General features: G+C 37.5%; 1 protein-coding gene across 29 annotated transcripts in view; it reads right to left on the bottom strand.

The window, feature by feature from the left end:
• Window positions 1-20,000, bottom strand: part of celf2 (cugbp, Elav-like family member 2) — a 138,319-nt gene that overhangs the window by 34,356 nt on the left and 83,963 nt on the right. For all 29 annotated transcript variants that reach the window (XM_084112454.1, XM_084112438.1, XM_084112440.1 and 26 more), the window contains 2 exons: window positions 12,663-12,859; window positions 3,605-3,687 (listed from right to left, as the gene is read on the bottom strand). In XM_084112454.1, coding sequence (XP_083968580.1) covers window positions 3,605-3,687; window positions 12,663-12,859 — 280 coding nt within the window. The remainder of the gene's footprint in view (window positions 1-3,604; window positions 3,688-12,662; window positions 12,860-20,000) is intronic.

The following is a 20,000-nucleotide window of genomic DNA, read 5'->3' as shown; positions in this document are numbered from 1 at the left end:
GTAATTTTTTTCTTTCTTTTTTTGAAATAAATCAATATTTTTATTCAGCAAGGATGTGTTAAATTGATAAAAAGTGATAGTAAAGAAGATTTATATTATTAGAAAATATTTGTTTATTTTGAATAAATGCAGTTCTTTTTAATCTTTTATTCATCAAATATATTAGGCAGCAGAACTGTTTCCAACACTCATAATAAATCAGAATATTAGAATGATTTCTAAAGGATCATGTGATAGACTGGATGTCACATGTGACACTGAAGACTGGAGTAATGATGCTGAAAATTCAGCTTTGCATCACAGGAATAAATTATTTTTTAAAGTATATTCAAATAGAAAACTATTATTTTAAGTTGTAATAATATTTCACAATATTACTGTTTTTTTTCTGTATTTTTGATCAAATAAACGCAGCCTTGATAAGCATTAGAGACTTCTTTCAAAAATATAAAAAAAACGTAATGTTTCCAAACTTTTGACCTGTACTGTATATATATATATATAGTATATATAGTATATATATATATATATATATATATATATATATATATATATACAGTATATGAGCCATATCACATGAGTAGCCTTGCGATATGGCTGTAAATCAGCACTGCCGTAGGTAATCACAGCGTGCTGATATACAGCCATATCGCACGGCTACTCGTGTGATATTGTGTTTATACAACAATTTGACGGCACAAGTGTGTATATAAATGAGAAACCACAACGGAGTGTCTTTAAAAACCCTCTTTTGTGCAGAACTACTTCCTTCCGCCACGGATTCCAACCTCAAGATGACAGTTTGACAGTTGAGCCCAAGCTTCCATTCTAAAACGTCACTTTAGAACTAGTAACGTTGGGTCGCTCCATTGAAGCTTATTATATGATGTAGAGTAAAGCATTATGAGAGAGAGATAGACTAAGCGAGTGCACTACCAGCATCTAGCTGATAATCACAAGTTATTTACCGGTATATAAAATATTACTTATTGATAAATAATATTTAAATAAACAATATTAGCCATTGTACAATAGGAAATAAACACAAGCAAACAGTTCAGTCAAAAGTACATAGTAGCCTACATGATTTCAGTTAAATAAAAATATAAAGTTTTGAAACTATGCCCTTAGCCAAATCATTTTGCTCTGGAACAAGTAATAGATTAATAAGACCAAAGACTGCCCATTTGAAATACCCTAAATGAATTATACCTCATGTTTTAACACTATCTACAGTACATGAAAGCCAGCGGCAAATTCCTGAACGACTGGCCGAGATAAAGCTGTTCTCGGCGGGTGCACAAATGCTGTAAGTCCGTTTGACGATCTAGAGCTCACATCTGCCAAAACGTCTAAACAAACTGTCAAATATGCACTATGTTTATATATAAGTCGCATATTTGAGGTCTAAATAACTACATTCTCGCCTAAAAACTCTTAAAACTACATTCCGTGACACAACAACAGTAGTATTTGTGAAAATAGGGTGGTTTGCTGCTTGTCCGTCGTGAGAAATGTTGCAAGTGGAGTGATACAAATGGGAAAACGGTTCCAGGTCTGATAATGGGGGAATATCGCACAAAAACCTTCTTTTTTTTTCATGATTGAGTGTGTAGTCCAGTGGTTTGATTACACACGGTGTGTTTGGGTGAAAGATCACAAGAGTCAGACAGATGGGCACACAGTGGGGAATATATAAGCTGCCACACTCTCATATAAGCTGACACACACACACACACACACATACACACACACACACACACACACACACACACACACACACACAACAGCAGTGAATGATATTTAATTAAAAACCAAAAAATATTGCAACTACCTTTAATGGAGCGCACGCACACAATCGCAAACACTCGCAAACACTCTCAACCAGACAAGACCTTCTTGAAACCAATTCAGACGGTGTAATTGATAACATCTGTCAAATTTATATACAGATAACCTACTGACACACACTCAACCGTGGAAATGTTTTAAACAACTCAATCAAACAGAGCAATAGGGAGATATAAGGAGTGTCTCTGCACTACATTGTGTGTCTATTTTGGTAATAAAATAAATGTTTAGTTATTTTTATTAAGTTTTACAAATAAACATTATTAAATTAGCCATCACAGAACTTTGTACATCTCTACAGAACTGGAATGCCTGTCATTGATCAAATTCAACAAATACCCAAGCCTCAGCCAACATTTTTAATCCATTTAGCATAATTCTGCAATTTTTTTCCATCAAAATAAGTTTAAAGTCTTCAGATTCCATTTGGACCTGTTCATACGCGACTGTTATTACTCTATACAAATGTCTACTGACCAAAAAACTTCACAACAAGCATATTGCCAACACTAAACTGATCTTGTAGTGTGAAAGCAGTCTTCAGTGAAGTGAATTAATGTACAATCACATAATGAAAGAGAGAGAAGGAGATGAATTCGTTCACAGCTGGAGGACACTTTAACAGACATGTCCTACATTAGCCTTCACACACACGCCGTTCAGAGACGGTCTGATTATGGCAGCAATTGATATGATAATCGTATGTGACATCTCTAGGTCTGCCGTGGGCTTTAGAGTTCGGAATAGGAAAAAAACATTTCTAACTAAACAAAAAAAAAATGATAAGACAACAATGAGAGTGAACACAGCCACTAAAAGCAGGAATACAGTTAATCTGTCAGACTGATGACAACACTATTATGTTGTCATCAAATAAATCTTGTTTTGACTGTATGGGCAACCTTACATTTCATTTTATTACAAATGACAGTAACCTTCGATACTGTTTTATGTATTCACACAAACACACACGCCCGCACGCACGCAAATGAAAGTAACCTTCAATCCTGTTTTATGTATTCACACACACACACGTTAAGCACAATAACAAACTATACTGTACACAAGTAGAAAAACATCGGTGGTCCAAACACAAGCGATTCGGTGAGCCTGGTCATGAAATGTTAAGGATGTATGATATATCAATACTACATCGATTACTGGCCGATATTTGAGATTTTTTAATTTAGGGGTATCGGCTGATATTGGAAATATATCACCGGCATGTATTACCTTTGCCAAAAATACTAATACTTAATTGTTAAATCATGTTTCTCAAATTTCAAAATTAATTTTTTGGATATTTTTTTGTGTAATATGATGTTGCAATGCTTAAATTCACTTGTAAAACTAAAAACCCATATTTTATTTATGTTGTATTTATTTGTTAAAATAGTGTAGAATTTTAATATCTGCCATTTATCGGTTATCAGCCACAATTTATTTAAAATAATTGAAATTTAAAACAAAATAATACAAAATAATTATTTGTGGCCTCAAACATAATTTTAAAAATCTTACTGACCCCAAATTTTTGAACGTGGGCTGTGATTTCACGACTACATACATCACTCGCTACGTCAGGAAGCACAAATTATAAACTCGTTAATGTTTCCTCAACCCGACCTCATACATTTTCCTGAACTACCACCTTTAACAAAAGGAAAGCAGATTAAAAACTTGAAACTGTCGTCATTTGAATGAGGAATTCTCTGCCTCGCTAGCTTTCAGAGAGAGACAGACATGAGCTCACCCCAGTTAAGGTCTTTATGTTGTGCAGTGCATTCTGGGCCTCCAGGGCAGCTTTCCGTGTGTAGAACGTGACAAAACAGCACCCTGGGAAAACAGACAGAGAGAGAGAGAGAAAGAAAGAGGTAAGCATTTTAAGCATGCAATAAGCCAAGTGAATTTGATCTTTTTCTTTTCGTCTCACTACCTGCTGAGAGAGAAAACAATCTCACTGCTGTCACACAGATCTCTGCCAAACTACACCACAGAAAAGATAAGGGACGAGGGAGAGAAAAAAGAACCAGAGTGAGAGGAAAAAGCCTAATATTTGATGCTTAATAAACAGCCATGTGGATCGGGATTTTGGACCAATGAGATTTCACTTTGGCTACCCACATATTTGGTGTGCGAAATCGCATACTGTCTGAGTAGGTACTACAACTGAATTTGGATTTACTTCATGATGGTTAAAAAAGTATGTTCTATATAGTATGAATGTGTGTAGTATGAATGTAATTACATCCACCATGTTGTTATTGTCATGTGACCAACCCTTGTCAGTTACGTGGCTGCACTGCCATTCATAAATCCTCTCCCGTGGCCTCATGGGATAGTAAAGTGTCCATTGTATGTGTGCTTTAGAATCTCGTTGGAAGTAGTACACTGTTTTACCAGTCAATCTTGGACTTTTCACCTACAGTTTTTCGAATACTATGTATTTGTTCAAAGTATTAAAACTAATAACTATAGTGTGTGAGTCTTTTTGAATGATTCAATAAAAAATAAAAATAAAAACCTGCTCATAAGAGTCATTTGCTTATGAATCAGACTACACTGGTCATGTCATATTTTTCTGTGCAGCCTGTGAGGACAACCAAATGCAAAGATGTGTTTTTATTTTTGTGTTACATGGTTGTTATACCAAATATTGTTGTTATTGTTACCTAAAACTAAAACTAAAACTATTGAAAATAATTTTCTTTAATTAAAAATAAAATATAAATATTACATGAAAAAAAAAAAAAAAACTTAAATGAAATTAGAAATAATGTCAACAAACTGAACTGAAATAAGTTTGTTGAATTATTAAAATTACTAACACTAAAACTGAAATAAAATAAATCAAAGCCAAATATAAAAATATAAGTGCTGGGCAACCATTAATCGTGATTAATCTTATCCAAAATAAAAGTTTGTGTTTACATAATATATGTGTGTACTGTGTATAATTATTTTGTATATATAAATACACACATATGCATGTATAAATTTAAGAAATATTTGCATGTATATACTGTATTTATATTTATACATAATTTATATTATATTTACATTTAAATATTTTATATATAAATAACACATTTTACAAAATAATTATACACAGTGCACAGACATATATTATGTAAACACAAACTTTTATTTTAGATGCGATTAATCGCAATTAATCGTTGCCCAGCACTAAAAAATATAAAAGATAATAAAAAGCACAAAACACTAAAATGTTGACTAAAATTAAAACAAAAATTCAAAATATTTTAAAAAGCATATTCCAAAAATTTATAAATAGCATATAAATGATCCCAAAAGCACAGCTTTTTACCTCATCACATTCAATTCAGACTCCAAACTCAAAACAAAACATGTGCCATGGCACTGGAGATTCGGGAAGTGGTGCAGGAAACACTGAATGGACGTGTTCCACTAACATTTGACAGTCACAAAGTCACGATACCTTTTGTATCCACCATAAAAAGATGGAGCAAAAAGCTATGTCCTTCATCAGAAAAATAAAAATGACTATATGTACAGTATGTGTCTGCACACATCGCTGTCCTTGACTGGGCATTGGAGTACAGAAGCACGCATACACACACACACACCGGCTAACAGAAAGAATCAGCTGGGGATCTTTTTATGTGTGTGTGTGTGTGTGTGTGTGTGTGTGTGTGTGTGTGTGTGTGTGTGTGTGTGTGTGTGTGTGCGGCTAAAGCAAGCTGAGAGTGCTTGCATGTTTTATTTAGAGAGAAAAGAGAAGAGGAACAAGAAAAAGAAAAAAAGATTGAACTGAATCCCCCTTTTACTGCCAGGGGGAATTTTGGCAGGATAAACTAAGGACTCACTCATCCCTGGCAACAGTGAAGTCCAGTCTATGGCCAAAACAACCCTGTTCCCAGTGTTACACACACACACACACACACACACACACACACACACACACACACCAGACACTAGTAAGCGATCATACACATTTAAACTCCCAACATGCCTGATACATTCCCATCAGTCAACATTGACAATGGTCATGGTCGGAGGGGCTGAATGGTTCTGGGCCATTAACACAAAGGTTGCAGGTTCAATCCCAATTAAGTGTGACCCAGGAACTGAAGTATTAATGAGATCTCAGTTCGGATCAATCATCATTGTGCCTGAAGTAAAACACTGACCCCAGGGGTCTCACAAACTTAAACTAGGATACCATAGGAAACTCAAAACGCAAGCATCTACTAAATGGACATGTAGTCTTAGCCTCTGAGTATTTAATTCAATACCAAGAGCTTTCTCAAAACTGTGAGCTTAAAGGCCTGTTCACACCAAGGATGATAACTATAATGCTAAATTTAGAAGAACAGCAGAGTCCTCACCACAACTATAACGTCAACTGCAAAGAATTATGTCGTTGGAATCACTTTCAGTGCGATTTTTTCCAGCTGATGAACGATAGATGCATTGACAGCCAATCAGAATCCATTCGACTATATAAAGCTCGAGCATTTAAAGCGGCAGACGACAAAACTTCAGTGTGCGCTTATAATAAACAGAATGTTATTGTGCGTTGGTGTGGATGCTAATATAGTTATCTTTATAGTTATTGTTCGTGGTGTGAACCAGGCCCAGGGTGGGTAATAGGGAGAATCGGGAGAATTCCCGGTGGACCGCTTCACTTTGGGACAGTCGAGAATTATTTATATATTTTTTTCACATTTGTCACGTTACATTAGGCTACACACGTTCCGCATTCTGACACCGCAGCGCGCAGCCTCTGCTTGGGTTGTACTTCTCCCCTCCCCTCCTATAGAGTTGGTTGGCCCGTCTTTTCCAAAAAGTTTTCTCAGGTAGGCTACCGCGGCACCGCCGGCGCCTACCGATAGCTGGGCCGGCCGGCCCTACCATAAGAGGCCAGGTATGGAAGCTTGTTTCCGCCACAGAATAAAACATTTTAAAAGATAATTGCGGCTTTTTATCTCACACATTCTGACTTTATTTTTCAGAATTGCGAGATATAAAGTCAGAATTGCGTGAAATAAAGTCGCAATTGTGTGTTATAAAGTCAGAATTGCGAGATATAAAGTCAGAATTGCGTGAAATAAAGTCGCAATTGCTTCTTATAAAGTCTAAGTGAATTATTTAACCTTTACATTATTTGTCGAACCATGGTTTTAATACAAACTACACAATAGTAAGAGCTGAACTGTTGCTTCATTTATCCAATTTGGAAAAAGTGCTAATTTGGAATCCCAAAATGGAAAAAGTGGGCCGGTCTTGGCCTGAAACTCCCGGGCTGAAAAGTGGCCCCACTCCGGCCCTGGTGTGAATGGGCTTCAAATCTGTTTGGTCTTGTTTTTAAAAATGTTCATGGCCAGAATGAGCTTTAGTTAGGACCAGACTTTATGACTAAATAAATGTAAAGTCATAAATGATAGATAAAAATGTGTTTTCACAAACAAGATGTCCTGTACGTATGAAACAATTATGAAAGATTTGATATAGGCGGGGTGTTCACAAGTGTTTTGTGTACAGGGGTTTGAGTTAATACCACATGAGCCTAAACACTCCACAGCAACTCTAACAGTAATACTACATGAGCCCATAATACTCCATAGTATTAAGTAACACTCAACTACATCAAGACCTGAAACGCACCGTACAGTTGCGTAAGACCAGTGAAGGTAAAGATGAAAGTAAAGTTAAGAAATTAGATAGCTATGATGGATGAGCCATGTTCAAACCTGTTGTAAAATAGCTGATATCCACAAACCTGTGACCTAACATTAGTTGATTAATTCATGTACCAATTTACAGTGTTGCTTAAACTACATGTTACAGGACAGCGCTAGGAAGGGGGGAATTTAATAATAAAAATAAAAATATACTTTAATTAATAATATATTATATATAATGTTATAGAGAGAGAGAATCAGCCTATTTCACATGTGTTGAAGCGGACATAAGGCTGTGATATTAGAGGTATACTGCCCTAACAAAAACCAAATACAGTAAAATGGTAGTGGATTTCGCACAAAGGATAAGTTAGTATACATAAATCGGAAATTGTAATGCGTGAGCAGCTGAGCACACAAGCATACGCAAATGTTTTTCGTGTAAATGTAAAAGTTCCTCGTGTACATGCCAAAGTCTGTTTATAAACATATTTTTGGAGATCCATAGTTTTTACATATCATTCTAGAACATTAACCCCCGGTTTCACATACAAGGCTTAAGCTAGTCCCAAACTAAAATGCATGTTTGAGCAGTTTTAACTGAAAGCCACTTTCACTGACATATCTTTTCCATTGTTTTGTCTCAAGATGCACACCAGTAATGTTTTTCTTCTAAGGCACATTTATAAAAGCTTCTTAATCATCCTAATTGACTAAGGTCTAATCCTGGCTTAATCTAAGCCCTGTCTATGGAATCAGGCCATAGATGTCCAAAAGCTTTTAAAATGCTGCCTCCAAAACAACGCTAATACGCTTATATGAAACAGTCAGCCAATAAGATCTTGTTCATGCTTGTGTTGTCAGCAAAAGTGAAGGGAATGTAGCCTCTCTGGACTCCGCCAGTAACTCGTTCCTTGGCTGTTGACAGCGGTTCGTGTTTAATCGTGTTCCGACACTGGAAACCTTTGACAATCCCAGGCAAAGTGGTCAGAACCGTCGTCCTCAAAGTGTTTTCAACATCCGTACGTGGCAGGACTGCTGACGTACGGTCTGAAAGCCCGAGCCTCACCTGAGACGGATAAGACAGGATAAAACCACGAGGCGTACAACCGCCTCAAGCGCTCTGTGACCGTTCGTACTCGTGCTGAGACTTGCTGACGGGCGGATTTCATAACATCATCACATCGATGGATAAAACGAACCGCCTTTAACGTTTTACATCTCGTTTCACTCGAAAACGTTCCACATTATGGAAGTATAACTGTATTCGTGTTGACTGTAAACGAAAATAACTTGAATGCCAATAATTCCCAGATTCCGTTTTTGATCTGTTATATGAGACAGTCTGTCCAATGCCCTAAAGTTATGGACTTAATACCATGAACACACACACACATATTTGTTAGAATATATTTTAATACATTAGCCTAGCACATCTGCATTTGGCCTTAGAGGACACACACACACACGCTCTTATATCATTCTGCGGCTGTGCTACGTGTCCAGGGACTGAAAAGGATGCTCACACAAACGCATCCATTCATCTTGTGTGCGTGTAGGCGTACGCATGTGTGTGTGTGTGTGACGGACTTCAAAGGCAGACAGGAATACATCTTTACTAAAGAACCCCAGCTGCTCAGGGCCATTTAGCCCTGGACCGCTCTCGCATCACTCAATCAACAAGGGACGGTCTGTTTCTATGTGTGTGCGTGTGTGAGGACCGTACTAAATTGTAGCCCTGCTCTGATAAACAATTCCTGCTCTTCACCTCTGGGTGCATTTATATTCTACGCCTTGTTTCTGGTCTCGCACACACACACACACACACACACAGGCGATCAGTCAGGCCGTCTGTTCGGAAGCACCTCCCCGCTGATGCTCGGGCTACGGCGGCCAGGCAGGGACACACGCGGGGCGCAGGACGCGACGTCCCACTATGAATTGGCACAGCATGTGTGTGAACGTAGATTACACCGCTGAGACTGAAACTCAGAGGAGTTTTGCACTCTCGCTGGGATGTGTTCGCGAGTGTGACTACTTTTCCATTGGGTGCCGGTGCCCAATCTGTAACAGTTCGGTACATTTCCACCGAAGATAAGTAGGATCTGGGTTGAAAGAATATCCAGAAAGCACTAACGTCAGTGGCTGCGTGAAGCTAACAGAACCACAACTCAAGATTAATGCAATCCAGCGACTGCGATGCAACACTGACACAAGTACTACTCCAACCACTTCATTTTTCCTGTCCATCTTTAAAAAATATATGATTAATACAAATTTGTTTAATATATTCTAAATATTTATTGCATTTTTATAAATATTAGTGCTGTCAATCGATTAAAAAAAATTAATCGCAATTAATTGCACCTATCATTAAAGTTTTTTAATATATTTCTATATTGTAATAATTTCACATTTAATCTCCAAATTAATGTAAAAACAACACAAAAACAGTAGCCAATATTTTAAATATTTGTTTAATTGCATCTTTTTTTATGAAATAAGGCCAGTATCACTGATACCAATACCGCTACTGATGTCTCTATGACATTTATTTTTTTTATAGCCATTCAGCATTGCAGTATAATTGAAAGATATACATTGAATTGTTTATTAGCCATACAAAAATAACAACTTTTAGTTTAAGAGAACTTAAAACAATCTTTACATAAGCCCATTATAAAAAATGCCACATTTACCTGCCCTTCAATATATCAGGGCTCAATTGTTTTCTGTTGGCCTATTCAGACCAGTTCAGATTTTTAATTGCTTTTACTTTAGTTGTTTTTGACCCATGTAACAGTGCTTTAAGATTTTTAGGCAGGTCTATATATATACAGAAATTAAATAAAGTTATCAAACACTTCAGTCTTCCCTGCATAAAGTATAAATTAAATATAAATTAATCATTTTTAAAGCTACAAAAGTTATTCAGTCAAAAGCAGTGAGTGATTTTCTCTTTTTCTTTTGTTCTTTGATTATCCTTAATGCCAAACAGCAGCAGGTTTAATAGGCTGCTGTCACTTTAAGACCTACCACACATAACGCGGATCTGACACACATCCCATTTTCTCATAACTCTTTACATCCATTTAAGACTTCATTTAACACATCCTCAACAAAATGGAGGATACTTGACAAAATGGGCATTTTGGCATAATTTTGAGTGTTTTTGTCCGTTCAAGCGCTGTCTATGCGCATGAGTCTTGTGTGTGTCAGACAGACAGGAGATTCACAGATGTGCGCCAGAACTGCACTGCGTTCTCTTTTGTGTCTGATTGCACTTCAGTGATTTAAAAGCATTTGCATGAAGAAGAGCGTGATCATATATTGTGACGCTAGCCAAAGAATGACTAAAAAAAAAAAAAAAATGCTGCGTTGAGTAAATATTTCTAATGCGTTACACTGAAAAAATTACTTGCATGCATTAACACAGCTCTAATATATATTTTTAAATAATTGTTGTATATTAATATTATACATATATACATGAATTGATGTGTGCATGAATATTATTTGTTAAATATTTAAATAAATAAACAAACAAATAAATAAATTAATTTCAGATGTTGAAGCAAGTTCCCCAAAATAAGTGTAAAACTCTTTAAAAATGCAATATAAAGACTGTAATGTGTTACGTTTGCTTGTGGGCAGGCTATGTATTAAACTAGTTGCGTCAGTGGAAAGTCAAGGAAACTCAAGTTAAATGTGTGCGAACTTGAGTAAGATCTCAGGTTATCCAATATTGTGTGTATATGTTGCTTTAAGACACTTCAAATTGAGTCCTGTTAACTGCCACGCTTTTCTTAATATAATCAGCCTATTATTTGGTCATTTCAAAAGGTGGAAAGACTGTCCTTGCGGGGGAGAAAATGGAAAACCAAAACCTTTATAGAGAAATTCAGTTCTAATTGGTGGACGCCACAGGGAAAGACAGCGCCAGAGAGACAGGAGGGAAGTTAACGCTCACCTTGCGACTTTGTTGGTGGAGAAATCTTTCAATACGGTCTAATTTAACAGCCGGAGCCACGCACAGACGACCTTTTCCTAAATGAAAATGGGTCTGAGTGGAGCTGAAGGCTAGCGGCAGCCATTACTGCCCAACGGATGTGTCAGAGGCCTTGATGAAGCTGGACCTGAGAGAGGCACTCTAACTGCAGCTAACTGAACTACGGGAGCACTCATCACCCCGTCTGAAAGCCAATCACACACCTAGGCTCTGACGGCGATACCCGTCGCAATGCCTGCGTGTGTGCGAGAGAGTACAGGACTTGAGTAATGCTCTCCCACTCGGCCCTGACTCATCCTCCATAAGAGCGAGAGGATGGGCGGCATTGTGAACGTGTACATGCCATCTTCCTGTCTGCGTGTTAACAACTCCACAGAACCGAGGTTAACGCCTACGCTTTATCGCTATTCTGAAACCAGGCGAGCTACTTCGCTGTCTACCGCCTACGTAGGCACCATCGGAACCACAACTGAACCTCATAAGTGACTGGTTTGGAACATTACTGTAATCTAAATGATCATATCTATGAGGACGTGAACGGCACAACAATGTCGTAATCATCAGAAACTCTTCTCAGACTTTCTGAGTTTAGGCCGGGCATATTATACAATCACAGCTAACCAGCTAACATAATCATGCTTTAATTATTGATGTAGACGATAATTAGTTTGTATGCATTTTACGAACTGTTTATGATGAATAAAGATAAAGCTAAACCAAAAGCTAACCAAGAAAACGCACCTCATTTAGCCAGTGAATAATGAATCAGACTAGTGCGACCAAGCTACATTACCCATCATTCTCTGCAGCAGCACAAGAATACATTCACCTTACAATATAGCCTTAATTGCATGCATGGTTGTTCACACGGGTTTTCCTTTCTTTTTTCTTTGACCTTTGCTATTTGCTATGCTATTTTAAAGGTTCCTAACTTTGTTTTTATTTTGAGACACTGGGAAAGAGAAAGATTTGGATAGAGGATCCAAGGCAGAAACAGACAGACAGGAAGTAAAGAAGCAAAACAGGAAGCCAGAAGCTAACACATTACACATGTGAGTAGGTCAACATGATGCAACATGACACCCTCGTGCAGTGATGGCGTGTGTGATGAATTAAAGACAGGAAAAGCACACTACCTTTGCTCTGTGGTGGGTTCTGACTGCGATCTCGCAGTATGTTGATCTGGTAGACGGCTCCATACGGCTCGAAAAGCTCCTTTAACTCTTTCTCGGACCAGGAGCGAGGGATCTGACCCACAAACATCTTAATGGCGTCCGGATCAGGCTGGTCCGAGTGTTCCAGGGCGCCGTTCATCTTCCCAGCTGTACCGTTACTGTAGAGAAAGAGAGAGAGAGAGAAAACAAGTGTTAAGGAGTGTAAACTAAGGGTACGTTTACACAACAACGATATGCTTAAAACAGAGAAGTTTTTCCGTTGGTTTTTCCTCGTAAAGATAACACCATTGTCAAAACAATCTCCATTCACACGAATCTGCGAAAATGACTAAAAATGCTGTATTCTGCTGCCAGGCCAGTAGATGGCGATGAAACACTATAGACTGAACACGTAATACGCATGAGCATGACGTCATCGTCTTCAGAGATTCGCGTTTTTGTTGTTTACACGGAGAATACTTGCACTTTGAAACCAGTTTTCAAAACTTTGCGTTTTCAGGCACCCGAAACGCTGTTGTTGTGTAAACGAACGGCCAAAACACATAAAAAGTTTTATGTTTTTAGTCGTGTAAACAGCCCCCTATACCGTGGTCTGAAAACATCGGAAGATGGTGAGTGAGAGAGGTTGGTCTCCAAGCTCACAGCAAGATCAAATTTGGCCGGACAGATCAACAACTGCTCCTAATTAAAGCAGGAAGACACCGAGACACAAATGCTGATTAAAATCACAACAGTGCTATTACACTCAGCATGAGTGCTGTATTGTTTGTGTGTGAGTGTGTTGATGTGTTTACAGTCCTGAGCAGGTACACATCTGACTCTGTTCTGGGTTCAGTAAGTTCTATTACCATAAAAAATAACTTTGATGTGTTCCCCTTTTTAGATAAAAACAAAAACAAAACACGTTTTCAGCACATTTATAATGGGGGCCTATTAGGCAAGCATTGCAAATTATAAATATACACAGTGTTTTGAAGGTATCATCAATTATATAAATATTTTAAATAATATGTCATGAGGATGTAAAATGAGGATGCCCCATAGACTTCCATTGTAAGTGAATTACTGAAACACAATTTTGGTTTGTTTATACAAACTGGGAGACGAGTCTAAATAGTTTTAACGGCATGTCACAAATGCTGTTCATAAAGCTTCAACGTGAACTGAGCTCAGAATTTTGCCATCTTCAGCGACTGACTTTACCAGAATTTAACAAACTCGTGACATGATAAAAATGGCTGAGCTGAGTCAGGGTGCGAAACAGATCTGTGTGACCCCTAGACGCCCATGATGCTGGTTCAACGAGTTCATGAGGAATTTCTTGCGCTTGTTTTAGTTCCAGATGAAAGCACTCAAAGAGAGAATTATCCCCCCTACACACACACACACACACATTCACAAAGCTCCACATTTCCTTTTTCTCCCAGCATACAAATAACAAAACGAGTGAACCAGCCAGAACAAACTACAAAATTTTATTTCAGCTTGGGTTTGCTGATTGAAGGCCAACCTGCCTGCTGCCCTTCAACTGATATGAAAATAAATGAAAATCTAATAAATACATACTTCTATCCTCAGTGAAGAAGTGTAATAATTTCCTCATGAGACTAATTATCGCACTAAGCATTCTGTGTGGAACCCTTCTCCGCCTGTTTCAAGATAACTGCTCCAATTTCTTCCCTTCGAAACATGCATCACTCCAAGGACATTTTGACATGAATTAAGCACTATTCTCTTTACAAAGGAGAAGTGATTTCTTTTCTCAGTAAACTGTGCCAGTCTGTCAGTTTCATGAAAAGCTCATGTTCTTGAGGACATATATAGATTTCAGGAACAGATTTGGAACAGATATATATATATATATATATATTAGTGCTGTCAAATCGATTAATCAAATCTAATATAAAAGTTTGTAAATATGTGTGTGTGTGTATATATATATATATATATATATATATATATATATATACACACACACATATATACAAACTTGTGTTACATGCGATTAATCGTGATTAATCGGTTTGACAACTATATACTGACTACTGTATACATAAATATATAAATATATAAAGAGAAACTAAGCTGTAAAAAGGCCACTCAGAAATCATTATTATGACAATAAATAAATAAATAAAGGAGGGAGATATAAAAAAAAAAACTGACAATAGACTTTTATAATTGTTAATTTAATTAATAAATGAATGTCAATTAAATATGTTAAAATCATGTTAAAAATGTCATTTATCAATTGAAGCAAGTCTCGAAGAGAGGGTGAACAACTACCATTTTTACTTTAAGGAAAAAATATATAGGCCTACATGTATTAAATTAGCATTACGCTGTAAATGTACTTACAATGTTAAGGTAAAAACTTTTTAAAAAGGTTAAAAAAAAAGAAAAATATTAAAATTAAAATGTAAAAAAAAATATATATATATATATTTACAAAAGTGTAGAATACGTTTACTATAACTATTACCCTGAATCCATCCTGAGGCCTGTATATGATTTTGTGTCCTGTGGCTGAGTTTATACATGCAGCCATGAAGAAACATTCACAAACTCTCATTTCTCTTTAAAGCGAGAACAAGGCCTAGAGTTAAAGAGCAGCAACAGATAAAGAGAAAAGGTTGGAGGTAGAGAGAACAGACACCGACCTCTGGACTCGATTCATCCATCTCTTGCAGAAGGACCCTATTCTCTCCGCGGAGACGCCCAAATCTTTGATCGACTTAAAGGACATTTCTGCATGCGCCGCGGAAAAAAGCCGCCCGCTCGGGTCCCCACGGCAACCGCTGCTCAGCTACCCCCACCCCAATAAATCCCCCGGCAGTTACCACAGTGATAAGGGTGCCCCTCGCCACCGATCAAAAAGCAATAATGGCGAAAAAAGCCAGCATGACACAGGCACGGAGGCCAAGAGCCAGAAACTCACTCTGATACACAGAGAGAGGGATGGGACTGCGAGTGTCAGGGTGTTGTGCGTGTATGTGCGCGCTTGTGTGTGTCACAATTAGTAATTGTTTCATTCGACAAGGCTCGACTGCAGGAATACAAAGGCACAAGTCACAGGAAGCCTGTAACAGTGTGCTGTAGGGCACTCGCACACACTGGCCTGGGGTTGGGGTATAAAAAATAAAAAAATGAGCTGGAATCGAATTCATTTCATGACATTCAATTTCAGTTCTTGAACATTATGCATGCTTAGACGGAACACTACAATGAAATACTTAAATGGTGTAATGCAATTACAGCAGGATTCATTATTTGGTGCTAAAAGAATCAACAATGAATCCTTATGTGGAATCATACATTTCTTAAATTCCCTGCAAAGGACTAAAGGCCTGTTCTCACCAATAACGATAACTATAAAGATAACCATAATGATAACTATACTAGCTTTCACACCAGCAGACAATATCGTTCTGTTTATTGTAAGCATGCGGCAGTTTTGTCGTCTGCCACTTTAAATGCACAAGCTTTATAAAGTCGGATGGATTTTGATTGGTTGTTTGATTTATCGTTCATCAGCTGTAAAAAAATAAATAAAATTCCTCCATTCCTCTTTGCCGTTACCATTATAGTTGTAGTGTGCTATTCTTTTAAATTGAGACCGATTTTTAGGGCTATATCTTTCTTGTTTTCATCATACTTATCCTTGGTGTGAACAGGCCTTAAGGAGAGAAGCCACTGACAGTTTAAACACATTGTCCTTTATTTGGACCATCTTTCTTTCACTCATCTGTGCTGACAAGGTAGAAAGAAAAAGAACCAGACACAAGGTGAAAAAAAAAATGTTTGTGTGTGTGTGTGTGTGTTTATCTGTCTGAATGTAAGTCCCGAGGCTTAGATTAAGTTGTCAAGTGGATCCACTACTGCCATAGCATTCTATCTCTCTCTCTCTCTCTCCTCCTTTCTACCAACTTCCCTCTCAATTTGAGTCAATTGTCTGCCTTAATGGCTTAACTAGACCTTCCATCAGCCTGGGCTGCTCTTAAGGTGTGTGTGGGGGGATTGCTGATGTAAGGAACTCTGATAGGCCGCAGGCTCACACACACACACACACAATCACTCACTCATGTACTCAAAAGCAAGCACAATAACACTGCAAGCCAGCAAAGCAATCATTTGTGCATCTAAAGACGGCCTGGTTGGTTACATAATCGCAATATAACAAATTATGGTTGGAGAACTTCGCATTTTACATCTGTGTGGCTATAATAATTATACAGACTGCGTGTATACGTATATCAATTTGTGTTATTCAGTGTTTAAAACGCTTCATCTGTGTGGCTATTTAAAGTATGTGGACCTGGACATCTACAGTGAGAGAAATCTAATAAATAGATACAGTTATATAAAGGTACAGTGTGTTAACGGTGTCACGGTGGGCTTAAAGGGAACGAAAAGATGAAAAAAAAATAATGGAAGTAGACTGTGAAAACGAAGCTAATTTGGATACAAAATCCCTCTTCCACCCATTCCACACACATATTAGTTGACAGGCAGCTGGGGGGGAAGTCGCAAACCTGTAATTTCCTCGGTTTAAAAAAAGCACAGCTGACAAATGTGTGTGTGTGTGTATGTGTATGTAAGCAGGAGAGAGTGAGAAAGAGTATGAAAAATGTGATTTTTACTTATTTTTCCAATCATCACTAGAAGTTAACACTGCCTGTCTGACAGCTGTGCCGTCGTATCTCTCTCTCTCTCTCGCTGGCGACAGGTGATGCTTTAATTCCACTCATCAGTTAAGCTTTATGATCCTAATTAATCTCATTGGTCATAAAAACAAGGCGTTCTGCTCCGAGCGCTGAAAAATACTCAATCCATCCACACTTAATAGGGAAGATTTATCTCTGTTTCTCCATGGTTCATTTATCGCTTTATTTCTCTGTCTTTCTTTAAACGTGTCATAATTCGGGGCTTGTCAGTCACGTTTATGATGGTGAAACCATCCGTTCAGTGACCCTGTATGCTAAATGTCTCATTTGGTGTCCAATGCTTGAGAATTAAATATTTATGACTGAGACGGTTCGTTCTGCGATTTTGTTTTAGCACATAATGGGCTTTGTCTAAAAACCCAGTGAGCTTCCTTTGTTCAGCAGCGTAAGATCGTACAAATAATCAAATCGTACACAATTAGTTATCATTGACAAGTAGAAACGTTCAAATCGTACCCATTTTTGGGCATCCTTCTTACCTACAAACATCCATCTCGAATGCATTTAGGCTCACAGGTACATCTTAACGTTCAAACTACATATTTTGGGTGTCGTGGGAGCATTTAAACAGTACAATTTTTTGGCCATCACAGTCTGTTTGAGAAATCAAATCATTTTGGGTACATATTTTTTAGGCATTGATTGAACATTCCAATCGTACACTTTTTGGGCGGGGCTTCATAGGCACATATGAATGTTTAAACCGTACACGTTTTCTGGGCAACAAAGGCACGTACCAACATTCAAATAGTGCACATTTAGTCATTGAAGGCTGTGAAAACGGTAAAAACGTACACATTTTTGAGCCATCGTGTATGAATACTGAAATCGTAAACTGTGAAACATTCAAACGGTGCACATTTTGGCACTGAAGGCTGTGCGAATGTGCAAACGTTAAACCTATACTTATTTTAAGCCATTGTAGGCTATACAAATATTACAACTTTTGGGGTATCATAGGCACATAATATGAACATTTCAACCGTCTGCATTTTTGGGCAAAGTATCCACACATCATCATTCAAAAATCACATTTTTGGCATTGGCATTTGGCATTTTTGCATTTTTGGGGGCATCATAGGCACATACGAACATTTAATGGGATACTCCACTTTAAAATGAAAATTCTGTCATCATATACTCACCCTCAACCTGTATGAATTTCTTTCTTCTGCTGAACAGAAAGGAAGATATTTAGAAGAATGTCAGTAACCAGGCAGTTTCTGGTCTCATTGACTTCCATAGTATATTTTTTTCCTACTATGGAAGTCAATGAGACCAGAAACTGTCTGGTTACTGACATTCTTCTAAATATCTTCCATTCTGTTCAGCAGAAGAAAGAAATTCATACAGGTTTGAAACAACATGAGGGTGAGTATATGATGACAGAATTTTCATTTTAAAGTGGAGTATCCCTTTAAACCGTACACATTTTTGGCCATCATATGCCCATAAAAACATTAAAACTGTACACATTTTTTGTCATTGTAGGCTTTGCGAACATTCAAATGGTACACATTATTGGGTGTTGAAGCCACATACATGCATTCAAATTGCATGTATTTTTTTTTTTTTTTCATTTATTGGGCATCATCAATATGTTCAAACTGCTTTCTAACCTGTCAATGTTCAAACTTATGATGGCCAAAAATGCTGTCTAGATAGGCAGCTTACTAGGATCTGAAACAGCCAATGATGTGCATTTGTCCTTTCATATGTCCTGACCAAGGTAAGTAGACTTACACACACACACACATTTCAAGGTCAGACAGGCAGTGTGACTCCAGGAAGATATTTCCTGTCATCACGTTCGTCAACTGTCAGGAAGATGTCAAACTCAGAATATATTTAGAAAAAAAAAAGTCACCTAGGACAAACCATTTCCTGTATACAAAGTCAGTTGACAACAAAGAAAACCTTACAAATTACAAATAATAATTTTTCAAGGTATGAGTGGAGATATTTGCTATAGCAGTCAAAATCACTCAGCCAGAAAAACATGCCAGCTTAACTGCGAAGAATGACAGGCATCGGCGCGTGCATGTGAGATGTACAAAACTGTTCTGTTAATCACTCCACTTGTTAAAAGTGTGAAGGGGAGGTGGGTGCTATAGACGTTTCCATGGTAACTCTTGAAACGCGAGGAGCCGATGTGATAAATGTCACACTTGCTAATGAAGCAGCGAGCTGGAGAGATGCTGTCTTTCTGCGCTAACGAGGAGACGCGCGCACACAAGCCGTAAAAACACAATAACAGCCTTGATTTATCCAGAAACATTTTTAACTCGCTCCATAAAAACTGCATTACTTCAATTTAAAAGCACTTACTGATGTATACTATTTCTAAATGGACATGCTACAAAAAAAACAAAAAAATACTCTGGGTTCTGAACAGTTTTATTGAATTTTTCATAGCTGGTAAATCATAAAAATGACAAGAAATCAAAATTGACCTTATTTTCTTTCTTGATAAATGTCCCTTGTCTTATTCTGTGCAATTCATCGATGCGTGATGTTTTGAAGAACAACAGTTTTCATATTTTTCCTCCACTAAAACTTTCTAAAAATGTATCTT

This window comes from Abramis brama, assembly GCF_963993115.1.
Source record: "Abramis brama genome assembly, chromosome: 4".
Classification (NCBI taxonomy): Eukaryota; Metazoa; Chordata; class Actinopteri; order Cypriniformes; family Leuciscidae; genus Abramis; species Abramis brama.
This window is presented reverse-complemented; position numbering and strand designations above follow the sequence as displayed.